At 40.5% G+C, this 15,240-nt stretch overlaps 2 protein-coding genes across 2 annotated transcripts in view; one reads left to right on the top strand and one right to left on the bottom strand.

Moving 5' to 3' along the window:
- Positions 1-6,445: 6,445 nt before the first annotated feature.
- LOC109477088 (metalloreductase STEAP2-like) lies at positions 6,446-11,804 on the bottom strand. Its single transcript, XM_019778128.1, has 4 exons — positions 11,555-11,804; positions 9,328-9,474; positions 8,320-8,445; positions 6,446-7,411 (listed from the first exon to the last, which is right to left on the bottom strand). The coding sequence occupies exons 1-4, from the start codon at positions 11,768-11,770 to the stop codon at positions 6,452-6,454; spliced, it is 1,449 nt and encodes a 482-aa protein (XP_019633687.1). The 5' UTR covers positions 11,771-11,804; the 3' UTR covers positions 6,446-6,451.
- Positions 11,805-14,718: 2,914 nt separating this feature from the next.
- The window catches only part of LOC109476869 (arachidonate 5-lipoxygenase-like), a 34,205-nt gene continuing 33,683 nt past the window's right edge, over positions 14,719-15,240 (top strand). Inside the window, exon 1 of the mRNA XM_019777885.1 lies at positions 14,719-14,909. The gene's annotated coding sequence lies outside the window, so the exon portion shown is untranslated. The remainder of the gene's footprint in view (positions 14,910-15,240) is intronic.

The raw sequence follows: 15,240 nt of genomic DNA, 5'->3' as shown, positions 1-15,240 counted from the left end.
AAAGAAACCATCCTGCAGTTCCAGAACAAGCCGCTAGGGGGACCAAACTCACGTGACTTCTTCCCGAGGACAAGAGCTACCTTCCATCCAAATTTCATGACCCTAGCATGTCCAGATCGCGAGATATCAAAACCGGAAGTTGCGCTGCAGTACCAAGGGAAGCCACTAGGGGGCCCAAAATCTAATCATTTCCAGTTTTCGTCACACCCTACCAACACACCAAGTATGAAACCAATCCATCCAGGCGTTCTTGAGTTATCTTGTTGACCAACAGACGGACGGACAGACGGACAGATAAACGCAACTGAAACTAGAATTCCGAGACCTCATACCTCCATGAAATATGATCTTGATATGTAAATGTAAATTTCTTCTTTAATTGTGCAAATGACCTCTGCATTAACATGATATAAGCATCGTGATGTATGTTAATTTTTGATTAACTTACAGATGTCCAAAATAATGAAGACATTCTCATCATTCACCATTACGAAATCATAGAATTTTCGCATTAATTATGCAAATTAGGTCATCATTTGCATAATTAGTATCTGTTGAAGTTCCGCCTGCCATAGGTTACATACATGTAGTAGTATAATGTAAAACACTGTAATTATAGAATTTCCTCATTAATTATGCAAATAAAGTCCTCATTTGCATAATTTGCATTTAATTATGTACATCTCTCTCTCAGCTACCTACACACCAAAAATAATGAAAATATGTTGTTCCTGTCTGGACTTATTGGCTTTTAAACATTTCGCCAGAAAGTGCCCTGCAGTTCCAGAACAAGCCGCTAGGGGGCCCAAACTCATATGACTTCTTCCCAAGCACGAGAGCTACCTTCCATCAAAATTTCATGACCCTAGCATGTCCAGATCGCGAGATATCAAAACCGGAAGTTTCGCTGCAGTACCAAGAGAAGCCACTAGGGGGACCAAAATCTAATCATTTCCAGTTTTCGTCACACCCTACCAACACACCAAGTATGAAACCAATCCATCCAGGCGTTCTTGAGTTATCTTGTTGACCAACAGACGGACAGAAGGACAGACGGACAGACGGACAGACGGACAGACGGACAGATAAACGCAACTGAAAATATAACCTCCATGACACATTTCATGGAGGTAAAAAGTAACAATGAAAAGTAATACAAAATAATAAAGAACTTAAATCGTTCTGTCTCCAAAGAAAGAAAGTTTGCTGCAAATACATGCCCGAGGGCTAATTGCAGGTACAAACTAGAATTCCGAGATCTCATACCTCCATGAAATATGATCTTGATATGTAAATGTAAATTTCTTCTTTAATTGTGGAAATGACCTCTGCATTAACATGATATATGCATCGTGATGTATGTTAACTTTTGATTAACTTACAGATGTCCCAAGTATGACATTCTCATCATTCACCATTACAAAATCATAGAATTTTCGCATCAATTATGCAAATTAGGTCATCATTTGCATAATTAGTATCTGTTGAAGTTCCGCCTGCCATAGGTTACATACATTACATGTATGTAAGTAGTATAATGTAAAACACTGTAATTATAGAATTTCCTCATTAATTATGCAAATAAAGTCCTAATTTCCATAATTTGCATTTAATTATGCACATCTCTCTCTCAGCTACCTACACACCAAAAATAATGAAGACATTCTCATCATTCACCATTACGAAATCATAGAATTTTCGCATTAATTATGCAAATTAGGTCATCATTTGCATAATTAGTATCTGTTGAAGTTCCGCCTGCCATAGGTTACATACATGTAGTAGTATAATGTAAAACACTGTAATTATAGAATTTCCTCATTAATTATGCAAATAAAGTCCTCATTTGCATAATTTGCATTTAATTATGTACATCTCTCTCTCAGCTACCTACACACCAAAAATAATGAAAATATGTTGTTCCTGTCTGGACTTATTGGCTTTTAAACATTTCGCCAGAAAGTGCCCTGCAGTTCCAGAACAAGCCGCTAGGGGGCCCAAACTCATGTGACTTCTTCCCAAGCACGAGAGCTACCTTCCATCAAAATTTTATGACCCTAGCATGTCCAGATCGCGAGATATCAAAACCGGAAGTTGCGCTGCAGTACCAAGGGAAGCCACTAGGGGGACCAAAATCTAATCATTTCCAGTTTTCGTCACACCCTACCAACACACCAAGTATGAAACCAATCCATCCAGGCGTTCTTGAGTTATCTTGTTGACCAACAGACGGACAGAAGGACAGACGGACAGACGGACAGATAAACGCAACTGAAAATATAACCTCCATGACACATTTCATGGAGGTAACAATATGTATGAAAAAGAAAATAATATAATGGTATGAGAGACTATGTCTAACATTACACTACATTCTACAACATACATGGTACTAGTTTTGCTGGGTTTGTCTTCTTCTTTTGAGGCAGTGGAAGACGAATTTACCAGTTTCTCTTATATGTGGGTTCTTTTTTAGTAAAATTGTTTTCTCGTGGTAGGGGATAGTCGGAAAGCAAGGGAGCATTTTGGACACGGTGGTAAATAATTGTTTTCTAAAGATAACACATGTTCGTGTTATCCACGAACATAGATAAGCATTTTCAAAAATAGTTCATTAAGTGTAAAAACTGACACGGTGTAAAAGATAACAACGTGAATTATTTAGATCATACAAGCATAAAGTGATTGTGACTTACAGCTGAGAACATAAAGACCATGCAATAAATAAATAAATAAACGTCAAGACATGACCAACCACAATACTCCTGCCAGTGATCACTGGCATTCCTTAGGGAGTAACAGAATACAACGTTTCGGTGGTTTATCAACTAACTTCAAGTTAGGTCACAAGTTTATGAAAGAAGCTTAGCAGTTTCTGGTAATAAATCTATGGTTGTGTAAGACCAAGAAAACTGTCATCCTTGCAATGGCCTATTAACTATGCTATTCACTGTTCTTATAACTACATGAATGTCTTATTTATTTTTTTCTCCTTCTCCTCAATTTATTTTTTTCTCCTAAGAAGTGGATGTTAGTAGGATGGGCGATCAACGCAGCATTGCTGGGCATACTAGTGGTGTCACCCAGCGTAGTAAGGGCCTTTAACCCTGAAGGCCCCACGTGTATGACCACTTGGAGTACCAGAACGACTGTTGAAAGGCTTATTTGGTCCACTGCCGTCTGCTGGGTGATATATGCGTGTTCCGTTGGATACGGAGGTAACAGTTGTCCAAACATTAAAAAAATCACTCACTTTGCTCGGTGCCATATACTAGTAGGTATGAAAATGATAAAGAATTGAAGTAAGCTATTTTTTGTGTACCTGGGGCACACTGTACATAGTTGCGATGATGTGCACTACATGTTGTACAATGCATTGCGTAAACAATAGGCTCCACACCCGAGGCGTCGTAAAAAATAGAATTAATATATACGTATCTTTCGAAATTACCTATTCGAAGATTGAACAAAAATTATTACCTTATGTCACGGCGTGGCAGACCTCTGTAAAATTCTATTTATGCAAAAAAGATACCTATAGGGTACTATATGATGTTTGCACTCACGTGACCAATAGTCCGCCATATTAGATGGTAAATCCCAGTCGCGGCGTCAAGCATATGCAAATGTATAGGTCTTGGTCTTTCATGTTGTAATGCTGTATAGAACTTTTTCTACCCCGTACGTTTATGTAAATGTTGCATGTTTATGTAAATACGTTTTAATCATGTCTATATTCGAATTTTAAATGCATGTTTATGTAAATATGTTTTAACCATGTGTCAATTTGAATCGTCTTAACGCAGTTCAGCCGTTTGCAATGTTTGTGGCATTGGTATTGAAATAAATAAACCATTCATTATTATTATTATTATTATTATTACTATTATTATTATTACTATTATTATTATTACTATTATTATTCTTATTATTATTATTATTATTATTATTATTATTATTATTATTATTATTATTATTATTATTATTATTATTATTATTATTATTATTATTATTATTATTATTATTATTATTATTATTATTATTATTATTATTATTATTTGTTTGAGCAACCAGCATGGCGGACAATAACGTCATAATCACGCGAATACCAACCAATTATGATTCGTATAACCCCCCTCTTTCTGTATAGGTATCATCTCTGAGTTCCTATCCTGGAAACTCTGGCAACCGTTAAGCCGGCTGTCTTACGTCACGTACCTTATCCACCCGCTGATCCTGTGTGCCTTCTGTGGTCATTACAGCGGCCCAATCTTCTACTCTGGATGTACATGGGTGAGTACATCCGTGAATAATTTCATAACTTAGTAAATTAATGTGAAACAAACTATATGTGACAGTACTTAACGTTACGGATAGCATTCTTAAACCCTACTGCATGAACAAAACAAACAAAAAACAATAAAAACACCGCGAATATTTCAAGATTTACAGTAATTGTTTTGGGTCTGTTAGCAAAAAAAGCGTCCCACAGAAAATTGTAATTTTTGATTGGACAAAGTCAACGTGGTTACGAGTCGAAGCGAATGCAAGACCGTTAAAATTGATATGAAATTGATACCAATCAAGGCGGTTCATGTTATGTCTTTAAAACCAATTTCCGAAATACGTACATTGCAAGATCTAAGATCGTTAATGATAATGTTTTTGTTTATAATTCTTTCTTCATGCTTTATAAATCTGCAAAATGGCAAAGAAAATTAGAGAAAATGATAAGAAAAGGGTCATGGCTTTTCATTTAATGCTGTCTACAAATAGATTACTACTTGTGGCAACCGTAACCTTTGCGATCTCCGGTTGGCTATATTTAAGATATTCTTTTACGTTTGCCCTTCTAACAGTTCATACTCTTCACCGGATTTTCTGTCTGGAGCTTCGCCGGGGCCTTTGTGGTTTCCATCGGGGTGGAGATTCCTTTATCCGAGCTGGAGAAACACATACTACCGAGGCGTCACGGTCGGAAACTCGAGAACTCTTAAAGCGATATGATGTACATGTAATATTTTTAATTACTTTAAACGTAGTTGTTTTCCACATTTTCTTGCGCTATAAGCCTACCTGGGTTCATAATGACATTTGGGGACTAAAATATCAACGTCGTTGCGCGGCAAAAATGTGTTAAATCTGCCGAAGATACCCAGACGAAGACAGCTGTTTGTTAACATTTTTAGGAACCTTCTAAAAATACAGCGGGCCTGGCTCACTTATTCTTCCGCTACAATGAGTCGCCGGAAAAGCGAAGTGGCGACGCTAATATGTTGATGAAAATGACAATATATATGAGAAAACTTCAATTATTTATATTTACACTATTGACACAAAAATCTTACATAATATCGCTTTAAACCATATGGGCCGAAAATTGGCAAAATCACCCGTCGAAGGCTGGCCAGCTCAAACTTTAACGCTAAATATGCAGTTAAAGTTTAATACATGCTTACTCGTTATTATATTACTGCACATATTAGACAAGTTGTAGCAATAAAGAATCACAGGATTCGCTTTTTGCACAATCGACCGTTTTATGATATTTTCTTTTTGTACTCAGTAGTCAATCAAATAACCAGGAATTACCAATATTGTATTACATGGATGCTAAATTATTATTATACATGTACTAGTATAGAGCTTCAATGTATAAACAATGTAGGTGGACGGGAACAGGTAACTGCATGTTACATAGGGGATATCATATAAAACGAATAGACTTATTCTAAACACCTTATTAACAGGAATTAGCTTTAGTTTTATATGTGCTTATTTTGTTTATTGTCACTTTACTTGTAAAGATGAATATATTTTGTTGTTTTGCTTTACCAACAACCTTACATGACAATCTACCAATCATCTATTTACTTATGTACCATACATATAAATGAATAAACCTTTTCCGAGTCTAACAGATTTTGTTCCATATTAATACATGAAGAAACAATGTTGTAAATGTTTGCTTGGGATACCACAATTAAAACCTCAAAATATACTAAAGAAAGACTCAATCAAAATTAGAAAGGAAAGTATGGACAAAGTCTTAACTGGAGTTACAGCTCAAGTAAAACAATACTTGAATAGCACAACATTGATTATCTTTCTAAATTCCATTGTACAGATAGGAGTCGTTGAAATAATACGCGCTGTCTTTGACACCAGGACATATCTTCACATGCCAAGACTTACTTATACTGCGTTAGCGCTGAGCAGTAATCAGCCAATCAGGTTCCCCCACTCCTGTTGTTGAACGGAAGGTTTCCCCAGCCAACCCCGTTGCTTCTTGACCACAGGCGATGCTGTGATTGGTTGGAGAAAGATGGCCAAAGCTAATCGTAACGAGGAGGGTGGTAGGCCGCTAGCCACGCCATGGACGTTGCTTGATACATACAGATACAAGCGGCTGCCTTGGTATGAGAAGATTCCGGAAGATGGCTTGGTAGTTCTATGCAGATATCAGGCTAGTCTCTTCTTGTGGTTCTTCGGGCGTAACGACGCGGTTGGCGGGCTTTTCCCTCTCCCACCCGCGCCGGATCCTGTCCACACGCGAGCTTACACAGGGTAGCAAGGTCACGACCTTCATCAGAATCAAGATGGCGGGCAGGATCAGCGTCAGCTGGAAAAGAGCTATGGTGTAGGACGAGAAGAGGGCCGGCAGGGTGAAGACTTCTGCGCCGTACACCGCGTTGTGGACGATGGCGAAGAGGAGGACCAGCCATCCTAGTTTGGACTGCACAAAGTTGAACTCGCGCCAGTTCATGGCGTTTGTGATAGAGGGAATAGACGACACACCAAGGACGGTCATGAGAAAGAGTGAGAGGGTGCCGAAGAGTAAGAACGTTTCCCCGCTCCATCGGAGCTTGCCGTATTCCACTTCTCCGCTAGGCGTCACAGTGTTCTCAAACAGTCGAGCGTAGTATGAAGGGCTCCAAATCATGAGGGAAAGAACAGCGTGAACAACCGAGGCCAGCAGAGACAGGAGCCCAAGTTGTTTACGGGCCAACATCCATTTGTCGAGCCCACCGGGGAAACGCTTGTACTTCGTGCCATTGTATAGCTGCGCGAAAACAGCGAAGATGCCAGGAATGTATACTAGACACAGCATGGTGATTGCTGTCCCAGCAAAAGTCATGTTCATGACGCTTACGGGAATGTGAGAGGCTTGGTTCGTTCCTTGTAAGGCCCTGAAGATGACTATTCTGTACAGACAGTACAGGAAGAAGATGACGAAGACGCACGAGAACATCTTCAGCGCCAGGTGCCAGGAGGGCAGGAGGCGGAGAGGTATAGCCTCGATCTCACGCGCAGCCCTCAGACTCCCATAATCCACCGGGGCGAACCCAAGATCCTGCGCCAGGTGCATGACGGTCTTGCGAGCGTTGTCGTCATCGCTACTGATGAAGACCTTCAGCACGAATGGCAAAACATAGAAAGGTAAACATTAAGAGTCGTCATTGTAGATATTCTGACACCCCACATATCTTTGTATTGATGATATACGTTTATAAATAAGATTGTGGGAAAAGGACTTTCAGTTTTAGTCTAAGGCCACAGCAAGTAAATTTTATGGCTGGCATCCTCCGCAGACTCAAAATCCAATGCGATAGGACGAAAAAAGACAATGCGGGCCAAAAAACAGGATTCCTTTTGACATCATAAACATCTTACCATAAGCTTACGACAGCAAATTGAGCCCATCTTTGGGACACGCGTATTGAATACTGTAGCCTGGGTTCCAGACCCATAGCACACTGGACACAAATATCTCTTGCACACTGAGATATTTTGTGTCCAGTGTGCTTTGGGTCTGGCATCCAGGCTATGAATACTGTAGATTAAACTTTTGTGACGGAAAGGTAGTAGATCTTTGTCACGGCCTATATGACAGCGGCCTATATAGAAGTTTTTAAAACACAATATAGATAATTATGAAAAGATGATCTGACATTATTAGGCGTAGGAAAATAATGTTGTGTTTCCTGTTTTAGTCCTGAAAAAATTAGAGTCGGTAGGTAGGGATTATCTTTTTTTCTTTTTAGACTTCGGTGATATCAATATAGCGATCCAACTTATACAATACAGTCTAACAACGAAAAACTTGCATGAGGACACTTATTTTTCAATGTCAATGTTAGAAAACTAATTGTACAACGTTTTATCACTCATCTGTCAGATCATGGTGTTAGAAAAGGTCGATCAAGTCGAAAAATTTATGTCCCATGCAGGGGTCCACACAAAAAAGGCTGGGGTTGGCAGGTTTTTCTAGGGTCTGTCGGGAAACAGGAAACACAACATTTTTTTGACAGGCCTTACCTCTTTCGAGCCTCCTACCAGCCCAGAACTGAGCGACCAGGCGGACAACACGTTGAACCCTTTCACCACAGTCGAGTCGGGGAACAAACTGGCCAGGTATTCGGCGTTAGACTCGGCTTCATGGAGCTTTGAACGACAAAAAAATACGGGGTGAGCTCCTTTATACTTTTGTTGAACGAAAGTTTCAAAAGTAATCTTAGAATGTACCAACACAAATTAATTAGGTCATGGCAAACTAGCACTGATACAGCAACAGTGATTTTACGTAGAATTTTACACACCGATAGAAATTGAATAATTATAAAGGATCATTTTCTAATATTTCTTAAAAAATAATGATATAATACATACACAACATAACCAAAAACGTACATAGGGTAAAGAGAGAAAGAAAAAGAAATCCTATATCAGATAGTAAATTGACCTGTCATTTTAACATGAGCAGAGTAAAGGATAGATTAAGCAGCATGGCTTATCGCACCTTGCCATTTGGATGGAAGTCATGTGCCTTTATCTATAATACAACAGGAGAACTTTTTGTCTCATGCGAGACACTTATGGTTCCCCACAATGTTGTCTGTTGATGACAGACGGTGAGGCCTCCCCATTGCCCCGCCCGCGCCTCCAGCCCCATATGATAAAGATAAAAGATTCTTCATTGACACCACAAAAAGTACAGGGACGTTTGTACGGTCTTCTACAACTAAAGATCTAACAAAGTTAAATATATGTATGGATAGCTTCATCCTACGTACAGAATATATGTATGTGGCAAATTACGTACAGAATATTTATCAGTGATAACAATAAAGGTGTTCAGGCGCGTCATGTGCGTCCTATTAACGAGGGAAGGGTATTTCGTTAGTCTGGAAAAATGAATTATCATCCCAGTGCAAAGATTCAAGAATTGACAAGCTGGACGCAACCTTCTTTTTTCTTCCCCAAGGACAAAGAAGGGAAGTTTATATGCCTCAGGTGCTGTCGCGCCAATGATAACCAGGAGCTGACCTGTGTGTTGTTGCTGACGTCGATGAGTATCTTGCCGGCCAGCGCCTCCCTGTCCGCCTGCAGGGCGGGGTAGTTCTCCCGGTGGACGGCCACGAACACCAGCCGGTCTCCGGCCAGGGCTGCCTGCCGGGTCGTCACATCTACACCCTGTATGGTAAAATCAAATTAAAACTAGAAAGGTAAAATCTGCAAAGCAAGTGCATAATGTTCACCCTCGCATATGGTTTTATTTAAACACATTCATATATATGGTCAGACAGGAGCCTGAATATATTTTCCTCCTGCTATAAAATTGCTACATGATGTAACCCAACACCAGTTACCATGGTGAGATACGTCTGGTTAAGGTCATTGACCTTATTGGTTTGGAGAAGAAGAAGAAACATAGCAAAAACAATATGTTTTCCTTCGATAAACTTTAAAAAGTCCGGAGATCTCAAAACGCTGCTAGGGGACCAAAACATGTGCCAAGACCAAGAACTATCTGCCATACAAAACACATGACCATGAGTCCAGAACAACAAAAAATACATAACTACTAGTAAAACAAATCCTTAACAAATTCTTAAGGGGACACATTCATCTACGGGTGGAATTTCTATGATACTTTCAAACTAGGTCTAATATAAAATGGCTCTAACCCTGACGCGTAGCCAAAAAATGACATCATTTTTGTTTGGATGTTTGGCTTAGCTGCAAAGTGTAGATACAAGAATTAGAGAACAGTCAAGTTGGGTTCATTCTGTATCTTCCACAACATTTGTGGTCCAAGTCACCCATGCCACCATTCCGTTGGTTTTCTGATCTATGAGGATCTGCATTGATATTTGAGTGACGATTTTTAGTATGAATAAATTTTGTTTTTGGTGGTAGATTGATTAGCACGCTATCTTTGGTAACTTCCCATGCAGCGTGTGGTGATATAGGTTGGGTGAGGGCCAATGTCGTTGAGGGATCCAGACACGCTACAAAAGCCGGATATGTATTATGTTGAAGGGGAGTTCCCCTGTTGTTCACCAACTCTCTCGGGGGCTGATGGCCATGGAGTTGGCATGCGGCGCGGTCACCAGTCCTTATAGCTTTGCATGGAAGCGATCGAGAGAGCCGATATACTATCCTGGGCACCATTCGGATTTTGGCTCCGGAACGCTCGAAAATGGCCCCGCGCAACGCCCGAAAAGATCCAAAATCCGGATGGTGCGTGGTGCTTACACAAGCAGTCGTACGTTTTTGGTGCCGTAAAAAATGTCAAGCAGTCTGTGTCACAACTAGCAACCGACAAAACTAAAAGAACCAATTTGTTCCGTAACAAAGCAGCTATCTGTATTCCGCACTAGTTACTTGAGCACGACTGTCCCAAAATACGGTTTGTCCTGGACCATTGGGCAAAATGCCAGAGCTGAATAGAACGGAAAACTAGGCAGGGGACTAATCTTGGGGGGGAATTCGTTGTATTTCGGTCATGGTTCACACGAGTAAATCCTATGGGTGAGCAAAGTGTTTTTTTCACGCATACACTCATTCTAATCACAATTCCGATGTGTCAAACTTGGAGGAAAGAGAGATTTAGAAACAAGAAATCTTTCGCCAGGGCTTGGTCGCATTGATCGTACGATCGAAAACGGGAACGGTTTTTAGGATCGTCGTGCATGCATGTGTCGTACAAAATTCAACTGGATTTTTTTTTAGCGAACATGCTTTCTCTACGGATGGTTCTATCACAGCCTGCTTCAAGATTCTTTCGTATAAAAATCTTACAAAAACCTACGAACGGAGAATGCCTCGCCAAATACTTGCGATTCGGCGCCTATATTACCTAAACAATGTCTAGGTGCATCAGACTGTGTTATATACTTTACCTTCTCCCTGACGAATGCAAATTTGGTACAATACAGCTAGCTTAGCAGCCTGAAGGTAAACCTGGTATCCAGTCTATCGTGGTTGGCTGAGTTTTCTTGGGGGCTGTAGGAGCTCTTCTCCGTCCGCCTGAGCTAGGTTCCCACGGTAGGTTTTTCACGACAAGAGTCTGATTGGGCCCATCAAATCAACTCCTGGGCGTGCCATCTCTATCCTCTATTAGCGTAACACTCCTACCGGGCGGCCTGTTGTACTATGAGAGCCCCGAAGACACAGCCTGCCCCAACTACTATGCCCAAACCATGATGATAGACTGGATACCCGGTTACCTGAAGGTTAAACTGGTGAAGATATATGTTGACAATCATACCTGAGTGAAAAATCGGGCGTTGCGGTCAGGTTTGCGGCTTCCCACAGCCACGGGGAAGCCCGACCGCACCAGGCGACCGGCCAGCGACCTGCTGTAGTCTCCGCTGCCTAGGATGGCGACAGTCGGCCTCCCGGGCTCCCCACCATCCCTGTCCGCCTCAACAGACACCGTAGACATCTGTACACAGTTGTCAAACGTCTGGTAGTTTGCAGCCATCGCTAAAGTAGAATTTTCTCCACAGAAACCGAACAGATGACAGTCTTCTAACGAACGGTTACTCCCTGAAGTTTGTAGTTTCGGTTACGTCATCATCTTAAGTCCTACTTCTCACGGAAGGGTTTAACGAGGCTGTTTACTTCCTTGTGGATGTTGAGTTCACGGAAGTGTAAACGTCATTCGATTCTTGACTAAAAGTGGGTCAGTCTGGCAAAAGTGGGTCGGGGTCATGTCGGCTGTCAATCAAAATTAGCAACGCGGCCAATAAGAGAGCGGAGTAAAGTCACGTGATCATTTGTGGGCGTGCCCGCTATTCTCGCAGTCAAAATCCTGCCGTGACATTTTCCCGTGCAGACACAAGTACATAAAGCAGGCTGAACAGATGTTTCCTGTTACTTGTATCCTGATATACATGATAATAGATAGTGGCAGACGAGAACTTGTTTTTGGTGGCAACGATAAAACTATCGGTAGATTTACTAGGGTAAAACGTCGTTTTTTTCCGGATACGGAAGTATTGCTTGGATGGATAAGCTGTGGACCTGTGAATTTATTTTTGCAGACCAAATAGGTTGACAGCACGGGGGTGGGTGAGATTGACAGGCAGAATAACAGGACAAGAGGTCAAAGATGTTGGCATCTGGCTGAAAGCCAGCTGGTAATAGAGGTGGGCATGGAGGAATTCAGGAAGCCGAGAATAGCATACTTCGTGGCAGTCTAAAATCTCTGTTCTCTTGTTGTATTATAAAAAAACTATACAATATTCCAAACATGAATAATAAAATTTATCATTTTACGACCCATACTAAATGTTGGAAATTTGTGCTTTAATGGACTTTGATATTTGAGACATGTGCAGGTTAGTTATGCATAAATATCACTATTCATAGATTACGTAAATCTGGAGATGATTTGATTACTTGTTGTTGTATTGTGCTTGTCTGTTGAACAGAGAAACTACTACAGGACAAATGGTCTAGTTACAATGGATATTTTGACTGATATGATGTATATTAAATTTTTAACAATAATATTTACATTGTACAATGTTATGTGCATATTGATCAACAGGGTTCCTTTATCAATTTATCATTTTGTTTATGTTAATTTCTATCATGTTTTGTTACATTTCAATGTGAAGTCTTTTTGGCCCATGATCTTGTATTGGTGTATTAGTGCATATTAGTGCATATTGTGTTGTTAAGTAATTTATGATACTACTAGTCTGAAAAGTGAAATCATTTCTCGACAAAGGAGCTCTTTAGTTCGCTTTGCTAATCATTAGTACGGTATGTTTGTTTTTCTTTGTGAATACTGTAATTCATGATAAAGTTTGTGCAGCCACGTGATGGTAAGCACAGACCGGATGTGGTGAGGCCATTTGCTGCATTTGCTCCCGAGAAAATGTCGGCCTTTCTAGTATTGTAATGATTCTTTACACCCGTGTCAATAACACACTCCCCACTTTACGGCGAGATGACATGCCTGCAAAACTTGTTTAAACCTGGAAGCAAGGAGAGTCTTACATACCCCATTGACGGCTCAAAATGACTTAATCGTTTTTCCAACGATCGTGTTTTATGGGGTTTTGAAGAATGCCTTCGATTTTGAATTATGGGTAATTGAGTGCAAAAAAAAACATTCAATTTTGTTCACCTATGTTTTATTTGTCCACAAGAATTATATTTAAAGTCCCTAAAACATGATTTTTAAATCTTATTTCTAGTCGTCGAAAAAAGTAACAATCAGGAATTTTGGGTAATATGTGTAGCCAAACCTCATCGATGTTTGGCTTTAATATGGCGCTCCGAAATCCCGAAAATAATCGTCTTTACGAGCGAAATCTAAACCATTACCCATTTTACGAAAAAAAGGTAATATTTAATGTATGTGAAGACGATAATTTTACTTTATTTCAACGAAATCTTTCCTTCCATACTATTCCGAATGCGCCTAGCAATGGGAAAGAAAACCGCAGCAACAGACCGCCGTACGCGTGTTTCTTTGTTCGACTGTATGACATCTGTGTATACCGTGCAAACTTGTGTTTACTTGTAATTGTAAGGCCCTAGGCATGCATATAACGGCGAAGAGCGAACAAAAGCTAGCTTAAATTGTCCGTAAGGCGACATTAGGCCATGTTGATTTGATTACATGGGTGACATCCGCGCGTATGAATTTTCAGCCGTTTCCGAAAAAAAAAAGGTTTTAACCATACTACCGTAAATCGTACAAAACAGGTGCAAAATGAGCAAATATATACCAAAAGTTGCACAAAAAAATATTGGAAAATGATACCGATGTCGTGGAATGCCGACAGCAAACGAAAAAGACGAAAATGTAAAGAAATGAAATTGATGAGTAGATTATTCGCCATACCATACCCTGTGTCTTTTGTTCAACCTTCATGACCACGTAGATTTCATCATGAAAGCCCCTTTTTTGCCTTTGGCATCAGTTCCCAGAGGATGTCATCCATATAATCAAATCAACATGGCGTTAATATATAGTAATGGCACCTATTGACATAATTTAGGCAGCGCTTCTATTTTCACACAATAACTACATAGCCCACGCTGATAATTTTTTATTTGTTTTAATGAAACAGTGCACACTCTTCTGTTCTTGTTTCAGATTTTTTTCAATTTGACGACCTCCATTTTGAATGAAGACTATGTGTTCCGACCGTTAACTACCCGGCATTTCCGCACGGCCATGGGCATGGGATATGCCTCCGGCCACCATATCATGAATAATACATAAGGATGAACGGACCCTCGCTATCACTGACCGTCGAAATGACATGCCACGCAGTTGACATGCATACATCCTGTTGTGGTCGACCTGTTGCTCATCCAAGAAACCTGCGCATCGCTCTGTCAATGTGTCATCGTTGCTTAGTCATTAATTCTGAGAATTCGTGGTTCTGGCATAAATTTGCCCTGAACTGTTCACCTGATTGGTGATCTTTAGGCATGACGGTTCCTAGTATCGTACACTGACGGACTTCCGCCCAACTACAAGTCACCTGTGTTTGAACCGTGTGCGAAATAGGTACGCAGTATTGTTCTCCCCATTTTCTAGAGAGTCTCAAGCTGACGTACTGAACATCTCGAACATCTCGGTACAAGTAACACAGGTAAGACTCCTAAGTTCTTGTTAACATTAGACCACTGTTTCATAGAGACTGCCTGAGACCGAGTTGGTGCGAAGTCGGGCTTGCTGCAATTTGTATCCTACTGTTACAATGGGGCGGCCTCAATGGGGCGCTTGTGTGATGACGTGTAGTTCTCACAGACCCTTTTTACGCATGTAGAACTGTTTTACACGAAAATCGGGCCGTACTTCGTAGAGAGCTAGCCTCCTTCGCAGTCTTGTTGGGCGTGGGCGTAATTTTTGTGCGCGACGCGAGTAATATGCCGCCGCGAGGGACGATTTGCTGCCGAGGGACTTTTGCCACGGAGAGAAGG

The sequence above is a fragment of the Branchiostoma belcheri genome, unplaced genomic scaffold (assembly GCF_001625305.1).
Source record: "Branchiostoma belcheri isolate BF01 breed outbred unplaced genomic scaffold, Haploidv18h27 scaffold4, whole genome shotgun sequence".
Taxonomy (NCBI): Eukaryota; Metazoa; Chordata; class Leptocardii; order Amphioxiformes; family Branchiostomatidae; genus Branchiostoma; species Branchiostoma belcheri.
This window is presented reverse-complemented; position numbering and strand designations above follow the sequence as displayed.